General features: G+C 51.0%; 2 protein-coding genes across 10 annotated transcripts in view; both read right to left on the reverse strand.

Annotated features, from left to right (window-relative positions):
• Window positions 1–618: 618 nt before the first annotated feature.
• Window positions 619–5366, reverse strand: LOC146246416 (pannexin-3-like). Of its 2 annotated transcripts, XM_084683812.1 has the most exons (6): window positions 5290–5366; window positions 4685–4882; window positions 3185–3327; window positions 2555–2769; window positions 1506–2260; window positions 619–984 (listed from the first exon to the last, which is right to left on the reverse strand). In XM_084683812.1, exons 2-6 carry the CDS (start codon window positions 4872–4874, stop codon window positions 923–925), a joined length of 1365 nt encoding a protein of 454 aa, XP_084539938.1. In that variant the 5' UTR covers window positions 4875–4882; window positions 5290–5366; the 3' UTR covers window positions 619–922. The 2 variants fall into 2 exon arrangements, with proteins under 2 accessions (XP_084539938.1, XP_084539936.1); XM_084683810.1 differs by having other exon boundaries at window positions 619–2260.
• A 2138-nt stretch (window positions 5367–7504) lies between these two features.
• The window catches only part of LOC146246417 (homeobox protein PKNOX2-like), a 52600-nt gene continuing 42000 nt past the window's right edge, over window positions 7505–18104 (reverse strand). For all 8 annotated transcript variants that reach the window (XM_084683803.1, XM_084683806.1, XM_084683802.1 and 5 more), the window contains 8 exons: window positions 15373–15544; window positions 13341–13526; window positions 13090–13222; window positions 12501–12598; window positions 10156–10275; window positions 8801–8877; window positions 8312–8490; window positions 7505–8049 (listed from right to left, as the gene is read on the reverse strand). In XM_084683803.1, coding sequence (XP_084539929.1) covers window positions 7775–8049; window positions 8312–8490; window positions 8801–8877; window positions 10156–10275; window positions 12501–12598; window positions 13090–13222; window positions 13341–13526; window positions 15373–15544 — 1240 coding nt within the window. In that variant the 3' untranslated portion in view covers window positions 7505–7774. The remainder of the gene's footprint in view (window positions 8050–8311; window positions 8491–8800; window positions 8878–10155; window positions 10276–12500; window positions 12599–13089; window positions 13223–13340; window positions 13527–15372; window positions 15545–18104) is intronic.

An 18104-nucleotide genomic window follows, 5' to 3' on the forward strand; every position in this document is an offset into this window, starting at 1 on the left:
TTGGCCAACAATAGTTTATGCAAAACGTAAGCAATCGTCGCCGTGAGTTTTTCAATAATCATAGTATAAGTATATTAAGTAAGGGATAATGTATAGAACGCCAGTCCTTATCGGGAAAATAAGCCCCGACAAGGCGAACAGCACCCCGACGCGAAGCGGAGGGGTGTAGTTTCGCTCTGAAGTGGTTTATTTTCCCGATAATGATCGGCGTTCTATACATTATCCAGCTTATTACACGGCTACTTGCCAACAAAATTACTTTACACATTGTGTCTTTTTACAATTTATTTGTTACCATTCGTAGTGTTGATCAGCAGAGAAATGGTTCGCCAAAGACGTTGAACATCTTCATAGACGTTGAACATTCTTTAGGCGTCGCGTCAGGGTGCTGTTCGCACTTATCCCTTACATATTGTATAGTAAAGTGTAGTAATTTGCTATATTCAGGTATAATTTTTTTAAGCACATGCTGGGTGTAGCCTATATTTGAGTTTTTGTTTGAGTGTACAGTGTATAGTATACAGAAGAGCTTTAGTCATCTGTCACACAATAACCACACTGCAGCCATGAAAGATATATTTATTGTTGTTAAAACACAAATAATATCACCAAGGTAGTTAAAAAAAAGTGTAAAAAAAGTCAAGTAAAGTAAATACTTCATATTGTAAATAAAAACTGAAAACCTGAGGTTGTAGTGGACGACACTGAAAGTCAAGAAAACCCTCTTTGACCTCCAAGTTTTTCACGCTAAAAGAGGCTTTTTGGAACACTGCATACCATACTATCCCTTAACTACTAAATAACTAGTTTACTCAAGTTTTCCTACGAAAGACTAACTAGTTTAGTCAAGTTTAACTAAAAGTACTTTCTCTTCCTCCTGCACCATTTTGGTGTCACATTGACGGTTGGGTCCATGGGTGATTTAGCCATAATGACTACGTGAAGCTGTCTCCTTCAACTCATGGTAGCCCAGGAGGTTTGGCTCTGTAAGGAGACAGGAGGGGTATTAGATGCGGGAAGTACCACAATCTTCTGAGGTGGCCGTTGCTCTAAAAAGCCTCTTTTAAAATAACAACCTTGTTGTGTATCGCCATCATGTCAGAATGTTCTACATGAAACCAAACCAAGTCCAAACCAAATATAGATGACTGGGCGAACCCTACATTTAAGTTCTCAAAGAGCATTCTGTCACAGTTACTGAGAGATGTTTTCATCCCCCTGCAAAGTTCTCTTGTAGCCTGTATTCTTTGCAGCTTGGAAGTTTGTTCTATATCAAAACTGTTTCCACTCGTCCACTGTCTAATGAATCTGGATATTCAACTAGTATGGGAAGCCTTTAAAAAGAGAATTGATTACACTGTGCAACACTTAACAAGAGTACTTCCGTGATCATCTGCCGTTACGAACAAAGCCTCACTTGATTATTTTCTGAACATCCCAAATGATATAGACAAAAATGCAGATTAGCAGAATGCGTTTGAGAGAATAGATGAGCGTTACGGTACCGAGGGTCATATTCTCCTCCACGATCGGCCTCCCCTCGCTGCAGTTCACAGCGTTTCCCCTGGCGGCGCCCAGGATGGTCATGATGTCCACCAGATTCAGCTTCCCTTCCTCCCTGGCCTCCTCCACCTCCTCCTTCAGCTCCCGCGCCGCCTCCTCCCTCTCCTCCGCTTCTTCCAGGCTCACAATTCCATTTCCCGGTCGCGCCTCGCAGTTCCCCCTCCCCACCTGCGGTGGCGTCAGCGAGCACAAGGCCCTCAGCCTGCCATAGGAGCGCAGGTGGGCCACGTTGGCTCTCAGGAAGAGAAGGAGCACATTGAGGTCGTTGAGAGGGCAGCCCAGCTTCTGCCCGCTGATCAGGCCCAGAGCAGGAAGTACCTCGTAGACGGACAGGAAGGTTGTGTCCCAAACAAACAGACGGACCAGGCTGAAGAGGACGATAGGCGCCAGCAGGACATAGATAGCGCCATTAGCAACGCTTATGACCTGGAAAACCAGCTGGCCGGTCATTTTACACTGGACCAGCTCTGGGACCCAGCTCTGATCCCTGAGCAGGCCAGTACGCACGAAGCAGCTGAACTCATCCTGGAGGAAGGCAGACAGGTGGAAGTAGACCAGGTACAGACAGGAAGCGGACAGGAATATGAGCAACAGGAAGCCACGCAGGAACAGCATGCTGACCAGGAAGTAGGAGCCATGCTTGCACTGCATGTATCTCTCCAGCAGGGGGTACTCAAAGTAACGCTTCCTCTTGGCCCTGGCGGAGACAAGGGGAAGGTTGAGAGCAAGACTGAAGTTGATGGAACACTGTGATATAACCCTCATCCTACCCCTATGAAATACACACTTGAAAGTATATTTTATATACACTTTGTATACATATATATTTTCGGGGCTTTCAAATGTTCAATGAAGCAGACTTAAACCAGGTGCTCTACTTCAAACATGTATTTTTCCAACAGACACATGTTAGATCAGGATAGACTGTTGTAATGCTGCGCAGACACCGTCCCTGTGTTCTTAAAGGGTTCATGAGTGGAGGCTGTCTGACCGTTCAAGCTCAGCCTGGAAGGTGAGAGGGTTCTCTGTGTTCTGTCTCATGTCCAGGATATTCTGCGCCAGGCGCACCGAGCGGTTGTAGGACTTGTCGAGCTCGTCGATGATGAAGAGCAGGTCTGAGCCCAGGCTGGGGATGGCCAGATACCGCCAGATCAGAGCAGGCAGGTACATCAGCATGGCCATGGCCAGTAGAGAGTAGGGGAACATCTGGGGAGAGAGGGAGGAGGACGGAGAGGGAGAGAGAGGGGGGAGAGGGAGAGGGGGGAGAGAGGAGGGAGAGGGAGAGAGACGGGGAAGAGGGAGAGAGAGGAGGGAGAGGGAGGGGGGAGGAGGGAGAGGGGGGGAGAGAGAGGGGGAAGAGGAAGAGAGAGGAGGGAGAGGGAGGGGGGAGGAGGGAGAGAGAGGAGAGAGAGGGGGGAGAGAGAGGGGAAGAGGGAGAGAGAGGGGGCAGAGGGAGGGGGGAGGAGGGAGAGAGAGGAGAGAGAGGGGGGAGAGAGAGGGGGAAGAGGGAGAGAGAGGGGGCAGAGGGAGGGGGGAGGGGGGAGAGTGATTAGTAAACATTTCTAAACGTTGTCTTGTGACTGTATAAGTGTAATAACAAGGTATGAAACGTGTCAGTTACTTTGTGGACCCATAAGGATCGTTCCTCGAAGTTTCCGTTGACGTCAGACTCGTGGTGCATGAGGGAGTCCCAGCAGTAGGTGTCCACATACACAGCCTGCTTCACCGTGAAGTTGTTGGGAGGAAAACAGGTGATCTGTGGTCCTGGAAAGAGAAGCACAACCACCACACAACATACAGGACCAGGTTAGTTGTCCTGCAGACATTGTCCTAAGTTCCATATCCCTGACAGAGTCTTCAGACTCAAACCATCCTCAAAAGCAGATGTTTCTATTTGGGTATGTGGGAAAACCGGGGCTTTTAAACAGAGCATTACTACTCCCTTCTAATGTGAGGCTGCATGTATTAACACAGGCGCTTTGCAGGGCTGTTTTCCCACCACGATCCACATGGTTCGACCACATGAGCAGTGGTCCCTTCCACGCCCAGCCTCTCTGTGGCCTGTGATGCTGGGTGGAGACACGGGGGCACTCCCCTTCTACTGCCGAACCACCCACAGTTACGGCTCAGACACACTATTTATAAAACAGCCTCTGCCCTCTGCCAGAGACGCAAAGAAGTAGTTATGTACAACTACCAATTTACTGTAAGAACATAGATGCTGTTATTACAGGCAACTGTACAGGATTAAATTACATATTGAACGACTTTGTGTGGTTGTGCGTGCGCGTGTGTGTATAAACGAGAGAGAAGGAAAGAGAAAGGATCTTCGATGTTAAGGTAACTACTCCCGCTGTGTGTGCTGCAGCTGAAACCACCAGTGATCCTGATGTTGGGAATCACACCCGCATCCCCTTCAGACATAGTTCCAAAACACAAGTGTTTGCTTGCTGCTCAGTTATTAGCAGGCAAAGCATTCAAGCCAGGTGCAGAAAGACAGGAGCAGAATAATCATGTCCTTAGGGAAGGCAGCCTTATGTAGGCCAAGATGCATCAGCAAGCCTTCCCCAGTATCACCGCCTCGACTAGACACCCTCCAGTTAATTAACATATCCTCTCATTTGACACAAATAGAGAGAGGGCTGAGAGTTGAGCGATGCTGTCTGTAATTACAGAACGGAGACGCTGGCGAATGCCGCTCTCAATCATCCCCCTGCCAATTAGCATCTGGAGCGGTTGATTGCAGGCCGGCGAGGAGGGGAGGGGATCATTAGTTTGAAGTCAAAGACAGACTTGGCGCAGCTACCTCCAGTGCTGTGCAACACGCAGCCGGGTTCTCAATGAATCCGCTAATGCAGACTACACTTCAGCACACTGGCAGGAGTTAGGCCACTGTAGTGTGAGCAATTCTAGGTTTAGTGATGAACTGTACTATTTATTTGGCATAATTTTTAGGCCCTTATATCACCAATTATGACTAGCCTATAACTGTAACTTAAAGTACATATAGGAAGATAAAGCCCAGTTCCCGCACGACACGATGTCGTCAACTACGTACAAAAACACTGGTCAAACAAATCCTGATCAAAGAAACATGGGGAGTCAACAAAAACCGACTAACCGACGGAGATCTCGCGGGCGAAAGCCATGGACACGAGCAGCAGCGGCAGGCCCACGGAGACGAACTTGATGACCTTGTCCAGCGGCAGCTCCAGCTCCAGGTGAATCAGGCGGTTGGTGCCCGAGGCAGCGCCTTCTTGGAGCAGCGCGTCGGACAACATGGCCGTGGCGGCCGCGTTGGCGATGGACATTTTCACACCTACAGAGAAGATATGCTTACATGGATGAGGTCCGTGTACTGTGATGCTAGAGAGATGGTAGGAGGATGTAAAGGCGTACAGCTGCACGAATCACGAGTTCAGATCTCCCCTGGACATCCCTCTGGATAAAAGCGTCCGCTACATGAATAGAGACTACATTGAGGCCTACATTCAATTACATTAAAATGCCCGTTATGACATAGCTTAAAGTGTGAGATTATTTTCTCCCCCTTTAATTATAACCAACAAGAGTTTAGACCTATTTATAGTTTAAGTATAATAGGCTATAATTACCTGTAAGTACTATATATACTAGATATTGATTGCATTGTTGCAAGTTTCAGAATAAATCACTGAATATCCACTTTATATTCTGCACCTCAGAAACTCCGCAAAACCTCCTTACCTTCAGTGCGTCAGCTAGCTCCTGTCACCGAAGACAGAATAGAAATCCAGTGATTGAATGACGTGAGACACCGAGGCACCGTCCGAAGCCTCTGCTGGCGCGGTCTTTAAGTACTCTGGGCCTGCTCTGAGATGCTGCACCGGGCGGGACCGGGGCGGGACCGGGGCGGGACCGGGCAGGTCGGGACATAATTATAAAGGTCCTGTGGACGAGTGGAAGCACAGATTTTAATGGTTCTGAATTGACTGAAAAGGTCTGGTGAATGGTGTGTGTGTTCGCACTAGCATTAACTGTGTGTGTGTGTGCTTTATGGGGCTCATTGATTGTGTGTGTCTAGTATTTGTATGTGTGTGTGTGCTTGTGTCTATGTGTGTGTGTAGACGTATGTGTCTACGTGTGTGTGTGTTTCCCTGCCCCCCCTCCTCTCTGAGGTCCCAGCGCTCCAGGCTGGCAGAACAGCACCATGGCAGCGCCCCACTTCAAACAGCCTCAGAAACACTGGCTTCTCCTGCTCTGTCATTTCCCACCTATTTATACTCCCTGGGACTCCAGACTGCTGCTCCGCACTGGCTGGACCTAGACGAGCCACTCAGAGCACTGGCTGGACCTAGACGCGCCACTCAGAGGGTTCGTTTATAGCGATGTGTTTGCTCATCCTATATACTGCACTCAAAAACCAAAGTTGAATGTTATCAGTTTTTTCAAATGTTTTACAAGAAGTTGCTTGAAGATGTATGGATGTTTCATTTCGGTAGAGTAGCAGAATCATGGGGCTGATTTCAAGCAGATGGGATGGAAACCACAGCCATGGGTAATGGGAGGTTAGACAACATCAAGGCCACTATCTCAGAACGATCTGTAATCTGAAGTGTTCATACAGACCTGAGGAGTGGCAGCAACTACACAACACACACACACACACACACACACACACACACACACTCATACGCACATCTGATGGCATATAATGTTGTTATTTAGTGCCAATAGGGCGTACAAAGGGAGATTTTCACCTGCAACCTTTTGATCTACAATCAAATTCTCTTACCACTGAGCTATCCCTAGCACATCAGCCCTACTAAGTATCCATAACACCAAGCTGCTAAAGAAATCACAGAACAAAGCAGTAGTTTTATCTCTTTTAATTATTACAATTGATCTATTGAAACACAATAGTTTATGACAACAATGTATACAAACAAAATAAAAATATTCCCTATTATCACTTGCTCTGAAAGAACCATTCAAAAAAGCAATGGACAAAAGGAACAGAAGAGTAATGAGAAACTTCACAAACAACAAGTCCAAGAAACATTCAATAACGTGTTCATCTTTCCTTTCAAGACATTACATTAGAAACAGATGCTGATCCATTTTTGTCAACTGGAACACAAAACCGAGGGCGGAAATAGTTTTCACAGTTTCTTGAAAATCTTTCACTTAAAATAGAGAGAAATAGTCCCAGAAATAGGACAGTGCTCTTCTCATGCCTGATGTCTTTGCAAAAGTTCACCGGTGAAAGACGTGAACGTCATTTGAGAAGCGAGTTCTCCCTGCTTTCATGCGATCCCTTGTTCGTGATCACTGCGTTCGTACAATCCCTCGACTTGGAACAGCGTTGATGTGAGATGTTGGGAGGAGTCCGAGTTGTTTATCATATTTCATAGTACGGTAGTTGATCACATTGGCTTAAGGGCAGAATGCACAGCCACAGGTTAGACAGTTAGCTTTGCTTCATACACACCCATCCAAGCCAGGCGCTCTGGAAAGCAACGTTACATCTTTATTCAAAAAGAAGCGACCATCATCCTGGCAAGCTGGGGAAGAAAGGAATAAATAAGCTTTCCTCACCGTAACAAAAACTTCAAACAGAAAAACATCATTCATGTGCATATATTGTGCTGTCACTGGTTTCTCTGTGTTTATTTCTCTTTCTCTTTTTTTTTGCAGTTGAAAAACTGTCCCCCCCTCCCGCCCCCCCAGAAATCATGCACAAAAAAACATCCATTAGGCCATGTTGTGACCGCTCTGCGTTCATGGAAATATACCGTCTGTCGTGTTTAGAGTTCTCCAAATAAATGTTTGTGCTTTTATGGAGTTCACCTGAGAACCACCCCGTGTTGAGACGGTACCCCGGCCTAGATGACACCAGCAGAGGAAGACCTACATGAGGACCAGGCGCGACTACCAGACAGAACATGTTTGCAACAAAAAATAAAAGTTTCTTCTTATTTATTTTTTTACGTGTAGATACCTTCATTGTCATAGTCATGAATTGTCCATTTTTGCAACAACAACAAAAAGAATGCACAACCTCACGCTGGGAGTCTTTCAGAGTCTTGAGATTATAAACATGTATAAAACGAAACAATGCCCCTTAAAGTGTTAGTGGCCAGTTCTAGCTGAATCTGAATGGGCGCGGGTGTGTGCAGGGTCAGACTAGCCTCTGCATCTCTTCTTCTTTAGTTACTCAAGTCTTCTTCTCCTACTCAAGTCCCTCTCTCTGCTCCATAGATAGGCCTCTCCTCCCACTCCCTCCAACGGACAGCTGTCTCCCCTCCTGACTGTCGTCTTCTTCTTCCTCCTCCTCCTCCTCCTCCTCTTCCTCCTCCATCCCTTCCTCTTCCTCCTCCTCTTCCTCCTCATCCTCTTCCTCCGTGCCGTCCATGGAGTCCTCGGTTCCGGCCAGCATGGCCTGCTGCATGGCCAGAGTAGCCGAGTCTGAAGACAGGGGCTGGAGCCCGTCCATGTTCAGAGAGTCTGCAGCGCAACAGGAGACAGGAAGTTTAGCCGGGACAAATATACACACACACACACACACACACACACACACAGAAGCGCATGTAAACACACACACACACACACACTACAATCCACGTTTTTACCTTCCCGCAGTTTTCAACAATAAGACAGAGCACACCACAGAAGGACACAAACACAGATGTTTCCAACAGCTGAACAGACAGTCGGACAGGAGGAGTTCAGACAGACGGGGTGAGAGGTGAGACTGAGGGCGTCGTACTGTCGGAGTGGCCCCCTGCGAGGGCTCCGTGGCTCTGAAGCACGCCCGCTACGATGGAGTCGGGCCAGAAGCGCTGCGTGGGACGATGCTGAGACTTCATCTTCTTGGCCTTGGGCGCCGGGTCGGGGTTACTGGCATCCAGCATGGGCTGGAGGATACGCCTACGGGCGTTGATAAACCTGGGGGGAGGGCGGGAGAGAGAAACAGAGAGAGAGAGAGAGAGAGAGAGTGAGAGAGAGAGAGAGAGAGAGAAACAGAGAGAGAGAGAGAGACAGAGAGACAGAGAGACAGAGAGAGAGAGAGAGAGAGAGAGAGAGAGAGAGAGAGAGAGAGAGAAGGGGGCATTTGAGAGTAAAAATATAGAGAATTACAGAAAATCTGAAACTAGTTCTTCATTGCGCTAGCCATGTTAATCCAGCAGAGGACGACACAGCGCACTTCTCTCGTCTGTGACACAGACGGCTTCAACAACAGTCCACATGGTCTTACCAGTTGTTCACCTGTAGCAAGGTGAGATTAGTCTGTCCTGCAATCTGTCTTTTCTCATCCTCTGTGGGATAGGGATGCTGTTGGACAAAAAAATGTTGAATTCAAGTAATGTCCAGACTTTGAGGTCCTGTGAGCACAATTAAGACATTGACACATTAAAATGACTCTCCTTGAACTCTGACCTTGCAGCTTTTACTTTAACCTCAAACTCAACCTCTTGACATTTCCATAATTTGACCTTTGACCTTCCTAACCTTTAAAGTGGTGAGCTACCAGACATCTGACTTCTTAACTCTCCTCTGTCCTCCATCTCTGCTGTGTCTCAAGCAGACTGCTTCACATACACTTTGTACCAGACTAGACTTCTAGCTCTGAGCTCTCTCTCCCTCTCTCTCCCTCTCTCTCTCTGCCCTTCTGGCCCTTAATTTCCACCTCTCTACTCCCCTCTCCCTCCCTCCCTCCCCTCCCCTCCCCTCCCCCTTCCCCCTCCCCTCCCCTCCCCTCCCCTCCCCTCCCCTCCCCTCCCCTCCCCTCCCCTCCCCTCCCCTCCCCTCCCCTCCCCTCCCCTCCCCTCCCCTCCCCTCCCCTCCCCTCCCTCCCTCCCCTCCCCTCCCCTCCCCCCCCCCCTCCCCTCCCCTCCCCTCCCCTCCCCTCCCCTCCCCTCCCCTCCCCTCCCTCCCTCCCTCCCTCCCTCCCTCCCTCCCTCCCTCCCTCCCCTCCCCTCCCCTCCCCTCCCCTCCCCTCCCTCCCTCCCTCCCTCCCTCCCTCCCTCCCCTCCCCCCCCCCTCCCCTCCCCTCCCCTCCCCTCCCCTCCCCTCCTCCCCCCCCTCCCCTCCCCCCCTCCCCTCCCCTCCCCTCCCCCCTCCCCTCCCCTCCCTCCCTCCCTCCCCTCCCCTCCCTCCCCTCCCCTCCCCTCCCTCCCTCCCTCCCCTCCCCTCCCCTCCCCTCCCCTCCCTCCCTCCCTCCCTCCCTCCCTCCCTCCCTCCCTCCCCTCCCCTCCCCTCCCCTCCCCTCCCTCCCTCCCCTCCCCTCCCCTCCCCTCCCCTCCCCTCCCCTCCCTCCCCTCCCCTCCCCTCCCCTCCCCTCTCCTCCCCTCCCTCCCTCCCTCCCTCCCTCCCTCCCTCCCTCCCCTCCCCTCCCCTCCCCTCCCTCCCCTCCCCTCCCCCCCTTCCCCCTCCCCTCCCCTCCCCTCCCCTCCCCTCCCCTCCCCTCCCTCCCTCCCTCCCTCCCTCCCCTCCCCTCCCCTCCCCTCCCCTCCCCTCCCCTCCCCTCCCCTCCCCTCCCCTCCCCTCCCCTCCCCTCCCCTCCCCTCCCTCCCTCCCTCCCTCCCCTCCCCTCCCCTCCCCTCCCCTCACCATAAGGTGCTGGAACAGCCAGGACCTCATGATGTTGGTTGCGTGTTTGGGCAGCACTCCTCTCTTGTTCTTGGACTTCTTATCGTCTCCGTCCAGCAGCGAGGCCAGATCCAGGTTCACCTGTAGACGCCACCAAGAACAGGGGAGCTTGGTGCCCTTGTTGCTATGGTTGTGGTTGCCAGGGACAAACGCCAATTACCGTCTTTGCCTCCTACCCCTGTCTCTCTCTCTCTCCCCTCTCTCCCTCTCCCTCTCCCCCCTCTCTCCCTCTCCCTCTCTCTCCCACTCCCTCTCCCTTCCCCCCCCCCCTCTCCCTCTCCCTCTCTCTCCCACTCCCACTCCCTCTCCCTTTCCCCCCCCCCTCTCCCTCTCCCTCCCCCCCCCCCTCTCTCTCTTTCTCCAACAAGGACAGAAACACCTCCTTGGCCGTCGCTATAGCAACTCGTTTTCAGTAATGACACTTAAAATACAAAATGCATTGATGAATGTACATGTTGTAACAGCCAGCACGTTTATAAATACAGCCTGCTGTGACACTGGCTAGGAAGAATGGTCTGTACACAAACTGTGTTGTATATTTAGCAATGTGTGAGAGAAAGTGGGGAGGAACTATCCTGTCTTCCAACTCTGACAAGGTGTTGGAGTGATGAGGGGCTGAGGCGTGGTGAGTCAACAGGGTTCTGTCTCTTCCATAGAATAAACACTTGTACTGACACCACCTCTCTTTATTTAACCGTCAGATGGTTCAGTGTTCTGACAAGAAACTTTTCTGATGTTTTTGGTTTGAAAACAACAGCAGCTGGATTTGACTAGTTAGCATAAATGCTAAACATTTTAAATGCTAATAATTTGCTGTGTGTGTGTCACAAACACAATCTGTGGTCAGTAAATTCTCCTCTAGTTCCACATTAAAGCATTTCCTTTCTGTGTCTTACCGGCAAGCAGAATTTGGCAAAATAAGGAACCTTCATTCATATTTAACATCCATTTGCAACGGCTAAAACCCTACAGAGGAAAAGTATGAATTGTTCATGCAGATCAGGAAACACATGAATAAGCAAACACAAAACATTAACACAAAAAAAAGGAATTGATTACGTGTCATTGGAAAGATAGAAGGCTCATGAAACAGACAAATCTCCCTCCCCTCTCTCTCCCCACTCTCTGTCTCCCTTTCTCTCTCTCCCCTCTCTCCCTCCCTTTCTCTCTCTTTCTCTCCCCTTCTGTATCTCTCTCTACACCCCTCTCTCTACACCCCTCTTTCTCCCACCCCTTCTCTCTACACCCCTCTCTCTCCCCCCTCTCTCTCCCACCCCCTCTCTCTTCCACCCCTTCTCTCTCACGCACACACATCCAAACCCACTTTCCAAAATCAGAAAATCAGACAAGACACAAAAACAAGCTTGTTACAGTTGCAGTTGGGGTGTCACATGGAGAACCCTCCCCCTCCCCCCTCGGCCCTGGGAACGCGTGTTCCCGGAGAGAGAAGGCTTGAATTAATTGGCGGCACCAAGCCGGGGTATGGTTACTGTGGAGTCATTACCGGGAGCATGTCAGTGATGTAGCTACGGGGCTGAGCTGTATTCCCAGCCCACATGTAGCGCCACGCCTTGGCCTGCTCCAGGAGCCTCGTCTGAGCTGCTGCTGTCTGTCAAACACACAGTCCCCCTGCTCAGCCTGGCCCTGCAGGGACCACACAGTCCCCCTGCTCAGCCTGGCCCTGCAGGGACCACACAGTCCCCCTGCTCAGCCTGGCCCTGCAGGGACCACACAGTCCCCCTGCTCAGCCTGGCCCTGCAGGGACCACACAGTCCCCCTGCTCAGCCTGGCCCTGCAGGGACCACACAGTCCCCCTGCTCAGCCTGGCCCTGCAGGGACCACACAGTCCCCCTGCTCAGCACAGTCCCACACGGTCACCTAGTGGGTCTGAGGAGAGAGAGAGAGAGAGAGAGAGAGAGAGAGAGAGAGAGAGAGAGAGAGAGAGAGAGAGAGAGAGAGAGAGAGAGAGAGAGAGAGAGAGAGAGAGAGAGAGAGAGAGAGAGAGAGAGAGAGAGAGAGAGAGAGAGAGAGAGAGAGAGAGAGAGAGAGAGAGAGAGAGAGAGAGAGAGAGAGAGACAGACAGACAGACAGACAGACAGACATAGAGAGAGAGAGAGAGACAGAGAGAGACAGACAGACAGACAGAGAGAGAGAGAGAGAGAGAGAGAGAGAGAGAGACAGAGACAGAGACAGAGACAGAGACAGAGACAGAGAGAGAGAGAGAGAGAGAGAGAGAGAGAGAGAGAGAGAGAGAGAGAGAGAGAGAGAGAGAGAGAGAGAGAGCGTTGTGCGGCCGCCAGCCTTACCTGGGCGTTCTGGATCTGGATGGTTCCCTGGGGCAACGCCTGGGTTAACACCTGCCCTTGCGATGTCACCATGGCAACCGGCTGGTACAAGGTCCCTCCTGAAGGGATAATTTGTGGTCGTGAGTCGTGATTGGCTGATCCTCGCCGCCTCTCTCCACTCTGAAACGCCTGTACCATCCTGCTCAGCCCTCCACCACGGCAGCAACAACCATACAAAACACTCGTAAACAACAACAACAACAGCTCAGAAACATTGCCGTTCGCTGAGGAGAAGTTGTGTTCTTCCTTGACACCTGAATCTAGGAATAGAACGTTGTTTTGCTTCTAATTGGAGCTAATTTTGCTCTTCTAATCGTGGGTGGTTCATTTGCTCTTTGAGCGTGCGATCAAAGGAAAGCTGGAAAGCGATTGATTATTCTGAGAGCGAAGGGATTTTTTGGCGGATGAACAGGGGGAGTGTATTTGGCTGCAACAACAGCCTGTTTCACTTCTGAAGGGCTGAAGTTTTCATCCATCATCTCAGGCACTGTATAGTGAGGATTCATCCATAGACGCTAGGTGGAAAGGAATCATGTGTGTGCGAGCTCACCTGACACCACCTGGGAGTTGATGGTCGTCATGGTGACGTTGCCCTGCTGCAGCCCCCCTGCTGGGACCACGATGCCCGAGGGGGCGGAGCCTGAGACGGAGGTCAGCGAGGGGGAGGAGGTCTGAAGCAGCTCCTATTGGAGGACAGGAGGGGGGGGGGAGGGAGGGAGGAGACCCAGACTGTAAGCAGGCCCTGGGGTGAGGGTGTAACCTGCTGGTGCTGTGTGGAGGTGTAGCATGTGGGTGTCTGACCTGCTGCAGGCTGAAGGAGGTGTGGGAGGGGGAGTAGGGTCCTCCCAGATCGTTGCGCAGCAGGTTGTCACTGTGCATCTTGGTCTTCAGGCAGGTGATGTAGCGGTTGCAGAAGTCCTTACAGAGCTCGTTCACCTTCTCAAGCTCCAGAAGGTGGATCCTGAGCACCTGGATGGCCTTGACCATCTGCAGACACACAGCAGACTCTTCAGACACAGCAGACTCTACAGACACACAGCAGACTCTACAGACACACAGCAGACTCTACAGACACACAGCAGACTCTACAGACACACAGCAGACTCTACAGACACACAGCAGACTCTACAGACACAGCAGACTACAGACACAGCAGACTCTACAGACACAGCAGACTCTACAGACACACAGCAGACTCTACAGACACACAGCAGACTCTACAGACACAGCAGACTACAGACACAGCAGACTCTACAGACACAGCAGACTCTACAGACACAGCAGACTCTACAGACACAGCAGACTCTACAGACACACAGCAGACTCTACAGTCAGGCTTTTATACATATCAAGGTCTGGGAAATTTGAACCTGCGATCTCGATAAACTAGCCACACTGGAAGGTTCTTTAGTATTCACAGTAGAGTAAGGCTAGCATGGTCAGGGGTCAGTCAGGACTCCAGATAGTTTTCCTCGTCATGGCCAGTACCTTTCTGGTTACATGGTTAAGATGCAGCACAATGGCTGTTCACTTGGTCTCTGAACCTGCCCACTATTGGATTAGTTCACCAACTGCCCTGGACGATCCCCAAAATATCTTCTTCAGGCCTTGAGGACTTGATGGGCAGGCTCCTCCCCCTCAGAGCCAGGCTCCTCCCCCCTCAGAGCCAGGCTCCTCCCCCTCAGAGCCAGGCTCCTCCCCCCTCAGAGCCAGGCTCCTCCCCCTCAGAGCCAGGCTCCTCCCCCCTCAGAGCCAGGCTCCTCCCCCTCAGAGCCAGGCTCCTCCCCCCTCAGAGCCAGGATCCTCCTCCCTCAGAGTCAGGATCCTCCCCCCTCAGAGCTAGGATCCTCCCCCCTCAGAGCCAGGCTCCTCCCCCCTCAGACTGCAAGGGCACGACACCGGGCTGGGGAGAGCTCCACCACGGAGGAGATAAATCTGCCAATTAAACGCAGCTCGTTAAATCCGAGGTCTGGAGCTGCGGTGGCCATCTGAGAGAGGGGGGCGGGGGCGGGGCGGGGCGGGGCGGGGCCGTGGGGGAACTGTCCCGCAGTGGAGAGGAAGAGGACCGGGCGGGGGGGGGGGGGTCTGGCCAGGACCGGCGCCTCATAAAGCACACAGATGTAGGGTTAACTGACTGCTCAGCATTTGTCAGCTGAGCACCTTCAGAACGTCTGGAGTCGACCTTCCCTCTCCCCCTCCCTCTCACTCACTGAGTTACTTCTGATAGTCAGTCTGTCTCTCTCCTTCTCTCTCTCTCGCCTTCTCTCTCTGTCTCTCTCTCTCTCTTCTATGGCTGTGTGAGAGCCACCCTCTACTCATTTCTAATGACTGCTAGCTGTCAGTGAGGGAGGGGAGGACAGGGGAGGACGGGGGAGGACAGGGGAGGGAGGACAGAGAAAGGAGAGATAATGACTAAGATATAGGAAACATGAGAGAGAAAGGGAAGAGGGAGTGCTTGAAAGAGATGGATACAGTCCAGAGGAATTGATAGTGAGAGAGAGAATCATCTACAAGAAACAGAGTGAAGAAGAGGTGGAGAGAAGAATGAAAAGGGACAGGAAATTACGCAGCACTGCAGTTCCTGACTCAACCAGAAGGGGGTGTTTTGAGTGTGACAGTCTCACAAAGTTGACAATAGTCCTGAACGCAGAAGGGTGTCAACCCAAGTTGATCTCTCTTGATTTACGAGTATGGATGTTTTATGGCGAGAATGGTTTGATTGCTGCTCTTCATCTGGCTGTAAATATTAGATTCACCTACGGAGGACTTGCTTAACAAGGAAGTCATGTTTCAAGATGACACGTGTTTCAGGAGTGTGTTCCTCTGGTCTCACCAGGTTGTCCAGCTCGGGGTCTTCGCTGAAGAACGGCTTGTGGTCCTGCTCCTGCTGGTGGACAAAGTTTTCAATGTCAACGTCGAAGCTGGCGGAGGTGATGCACTCTGAGCCCTGCGTGGCCTGCTCACACTTCTCAAACAGCAGCGCCAGAAGGGGAAACAGGGGGTGCCTGTGGAGAGGAGAGAGGGGAGGAGAGAGGAGGGGAGGGGAGGGGAGGAGGAGAGGGGAGTGGAGGGGAGAAGGAGGGGAGGGGAGGAGGAGGAAAAGAGAGGAGGAGGAGGAGGAGAAGAGAGGAGAAGGACGGGAGGAGGAGAGGAGGAGGGGAGGAGGAGGGGAGGAGGAGGGGAGGAGGAGAGGGGAGTGGAGGGGAGGGGAGGAGGAGGAAAAGAGAGGAGGAGGAGGAGGAGAAGAGAGGAGGGGAGAAGAGGGGAGGGGAGAAGGAGGGGAGGAGGAGAGGAGTGGGGGAGGGAGGAGGAGGAGAGGAGAGGGGAGAGGAGGAGGAGGGGAGGAAAGAGGAGGAGAGGGGAGGAGGAGGGGAGGAGAGAGGATGGGAGGAGAGAGGATAGGGGGAAGAGAGAGGATAGGGAGAGGAGGAGGGGAGGAGAGGAGGATGGGCGGGGAGGAGGGGAGGGGAGAGAGTTTGAAGGTCTTGTTCATTCACAGTACTATTTTATCCTGTTTTTGATCATTTACAGATATCGTTTTTATTCAAAGCACATGTTTAGCCTACTCTTGCTTTTAAGGAGGTTTCTGCAGTCTGCTGCTGTTTGTTGTTTACTGTGTGTGTGACAAATCTTCTCAAACTGTCATTGTTCATTGTGTTGCACACTGTACATTTTGACCAGGCGGATTTCAGGCAGCTATATCCATGAGGACCTTTAAGTGAAGTGTTAAGGTCCAGTAGTTATATTGTCTCCACCTGGCTTTTATCTGGAAGGTCAACCAGGACAGATCCCCCAGCAGGAAGTGTCATGGATCCATCATCACATTCTCAAGACTTACTTTTATTTCCATCCATGGTACGTCTCAGTGATACCACATCAGTTTAGCTTTTATTTGAGAAAATATAACATATCATTTTGACCTGACTGATACTGACATATTTTCCTGTTACTGATTGTGACTACTGATTTTTATAGTTTGTAGATATGGATCTTTGAGCCCTTGATTGCTTCGTCCTTCCAGCACAAACTAGTACTTAACCCTACTGACAATAAAACTGAACATATGAAGCAGAACACCATGATCAGCCACAGAACGTACATCACAAGCACTTCCATACTGTACCAGGTACCTCTATTAACACACACACACACACACCTAGATGAATTCAATCTACCACATCAAACTCAAAACAACTGGTGCCCCAACACATCCATCTGTTGGAGTGTGTGAGTGTGTGAGTGTGTGTGTGTGTGTGTGTGAGTGTGTGTGTGTGTGTGTGAGAGGGCTGGAGGTGGGAGAGGAGGTCAGGGAGTACAGGTGTCTGCATGGGGCTTGGTTCATGCCAGAGTGGAGCCCTGCTCAGCCTGTAACCCATGGCTCTCATTTGCAGCCTTTAATAGCCGGCTATATTAGACTCTAATCTGCCTGATCCCAATTTAATGCGGCTCCCTCGGCTGGACGTGAGAGGAATACTAAACAGATGGACATGCTCAGAGCTGCAGCGCCCTCCACCACCAGGCCCTGGGAGAGAGGGAGAGAAGAGAGGGGTGTGTGTGTGTGCGTGCATGTGTGAGTGTGTGTGAGAGAGATGGGCGCCCTGGGAGTTCTGTACCTTGAAACACTGAGAAAGGAGAGAAAAGAAATGGGTGAGAAGGAGGGAGAGCAGGCGGAAGAGAAGGAGGGAGAGCAGGGGTGATGAGGGTAACTTGTCCTTGGCTGAACACTTCCTCCAGGGTACACCATATCTCTACCAGGTGCCCAGGTGTGGTCCTGCTGCTGCAGGTGCTACAGAACGTCCACCGCTACCCGTGAATCACCCTGTCATCTGAAGACAGAAACCACCAGATGGGATTCATGTGATCATTTCTTTGTCTCAGTTGTCTTTGTCTTCTCAGACATGTTCATTCCCAGTGGAGGCTGTTGAAACTTGGAGAGAGTTCCCCATAGTCCAATATCAGATATCTCTCAGTCAGTAAACACCAACTCTCTCTCTCTCTCTCTCTCTCTCTCTCTCTCTCTCTCTCTCTCTCTCTCTCTCTCTCTCTCTCTCTCTCTCTCTCTCTCTCTCTCTCTCTCTCTCTCTCTCTCTCTCTCTCTCTCTCTCTCTCTCTCTCTCTCTCTCTCTCTCTCTCTCTCTCTCTCTCTCTCTCTCTCTCTCTCTCTCTCTCTCTCTCTCTCTCTCTCTCTCTCTCTCTCTCTCTCTCACACACACACACACACACACACACACACACACACACAGTCGTGTCATGTCAATATGATGCTGCTGGGCTTCTGGGGCCCAAGGGCATTGTGGGTAAGACTGAAAAGTACACAGCACCTTTATTGGCCAGCTTATCCACATCTACAGCCACCCAGGTTTTAAAACAACAAACAAACAAACCGGCCAAGCAATAAACTACAGTAATTAAAATCTTTAATCCACATTGCTGAGGGATTCATTAAATAATAGGACACTGCACGCTTGAGTTTACAGCTAACCTAGCAGAAGCTAAAACATCAACATGTCATATGCCAGCAGTCCTGATCAGTTCATTTCCTTGAAGACACTAATTGATGAGATT

The sequence above is a fragment of the Hypomesus nipponensis genome, chromosome 20 (genome assembly GCF_054491055.1).
Source record: "Hypomesus nipponensis isolate SF chromosome 20, ASM5449105v1, whole genome shotgun sequence".
In the NCBI taxonomy this organism is placed as follows: domain Eukaryota; kingdom Metazoa; phylum Chordata; class Actinopteri; order Osmeriformes; family Osmeridae; genus Hypomesus; species Hypomesus nipponensis.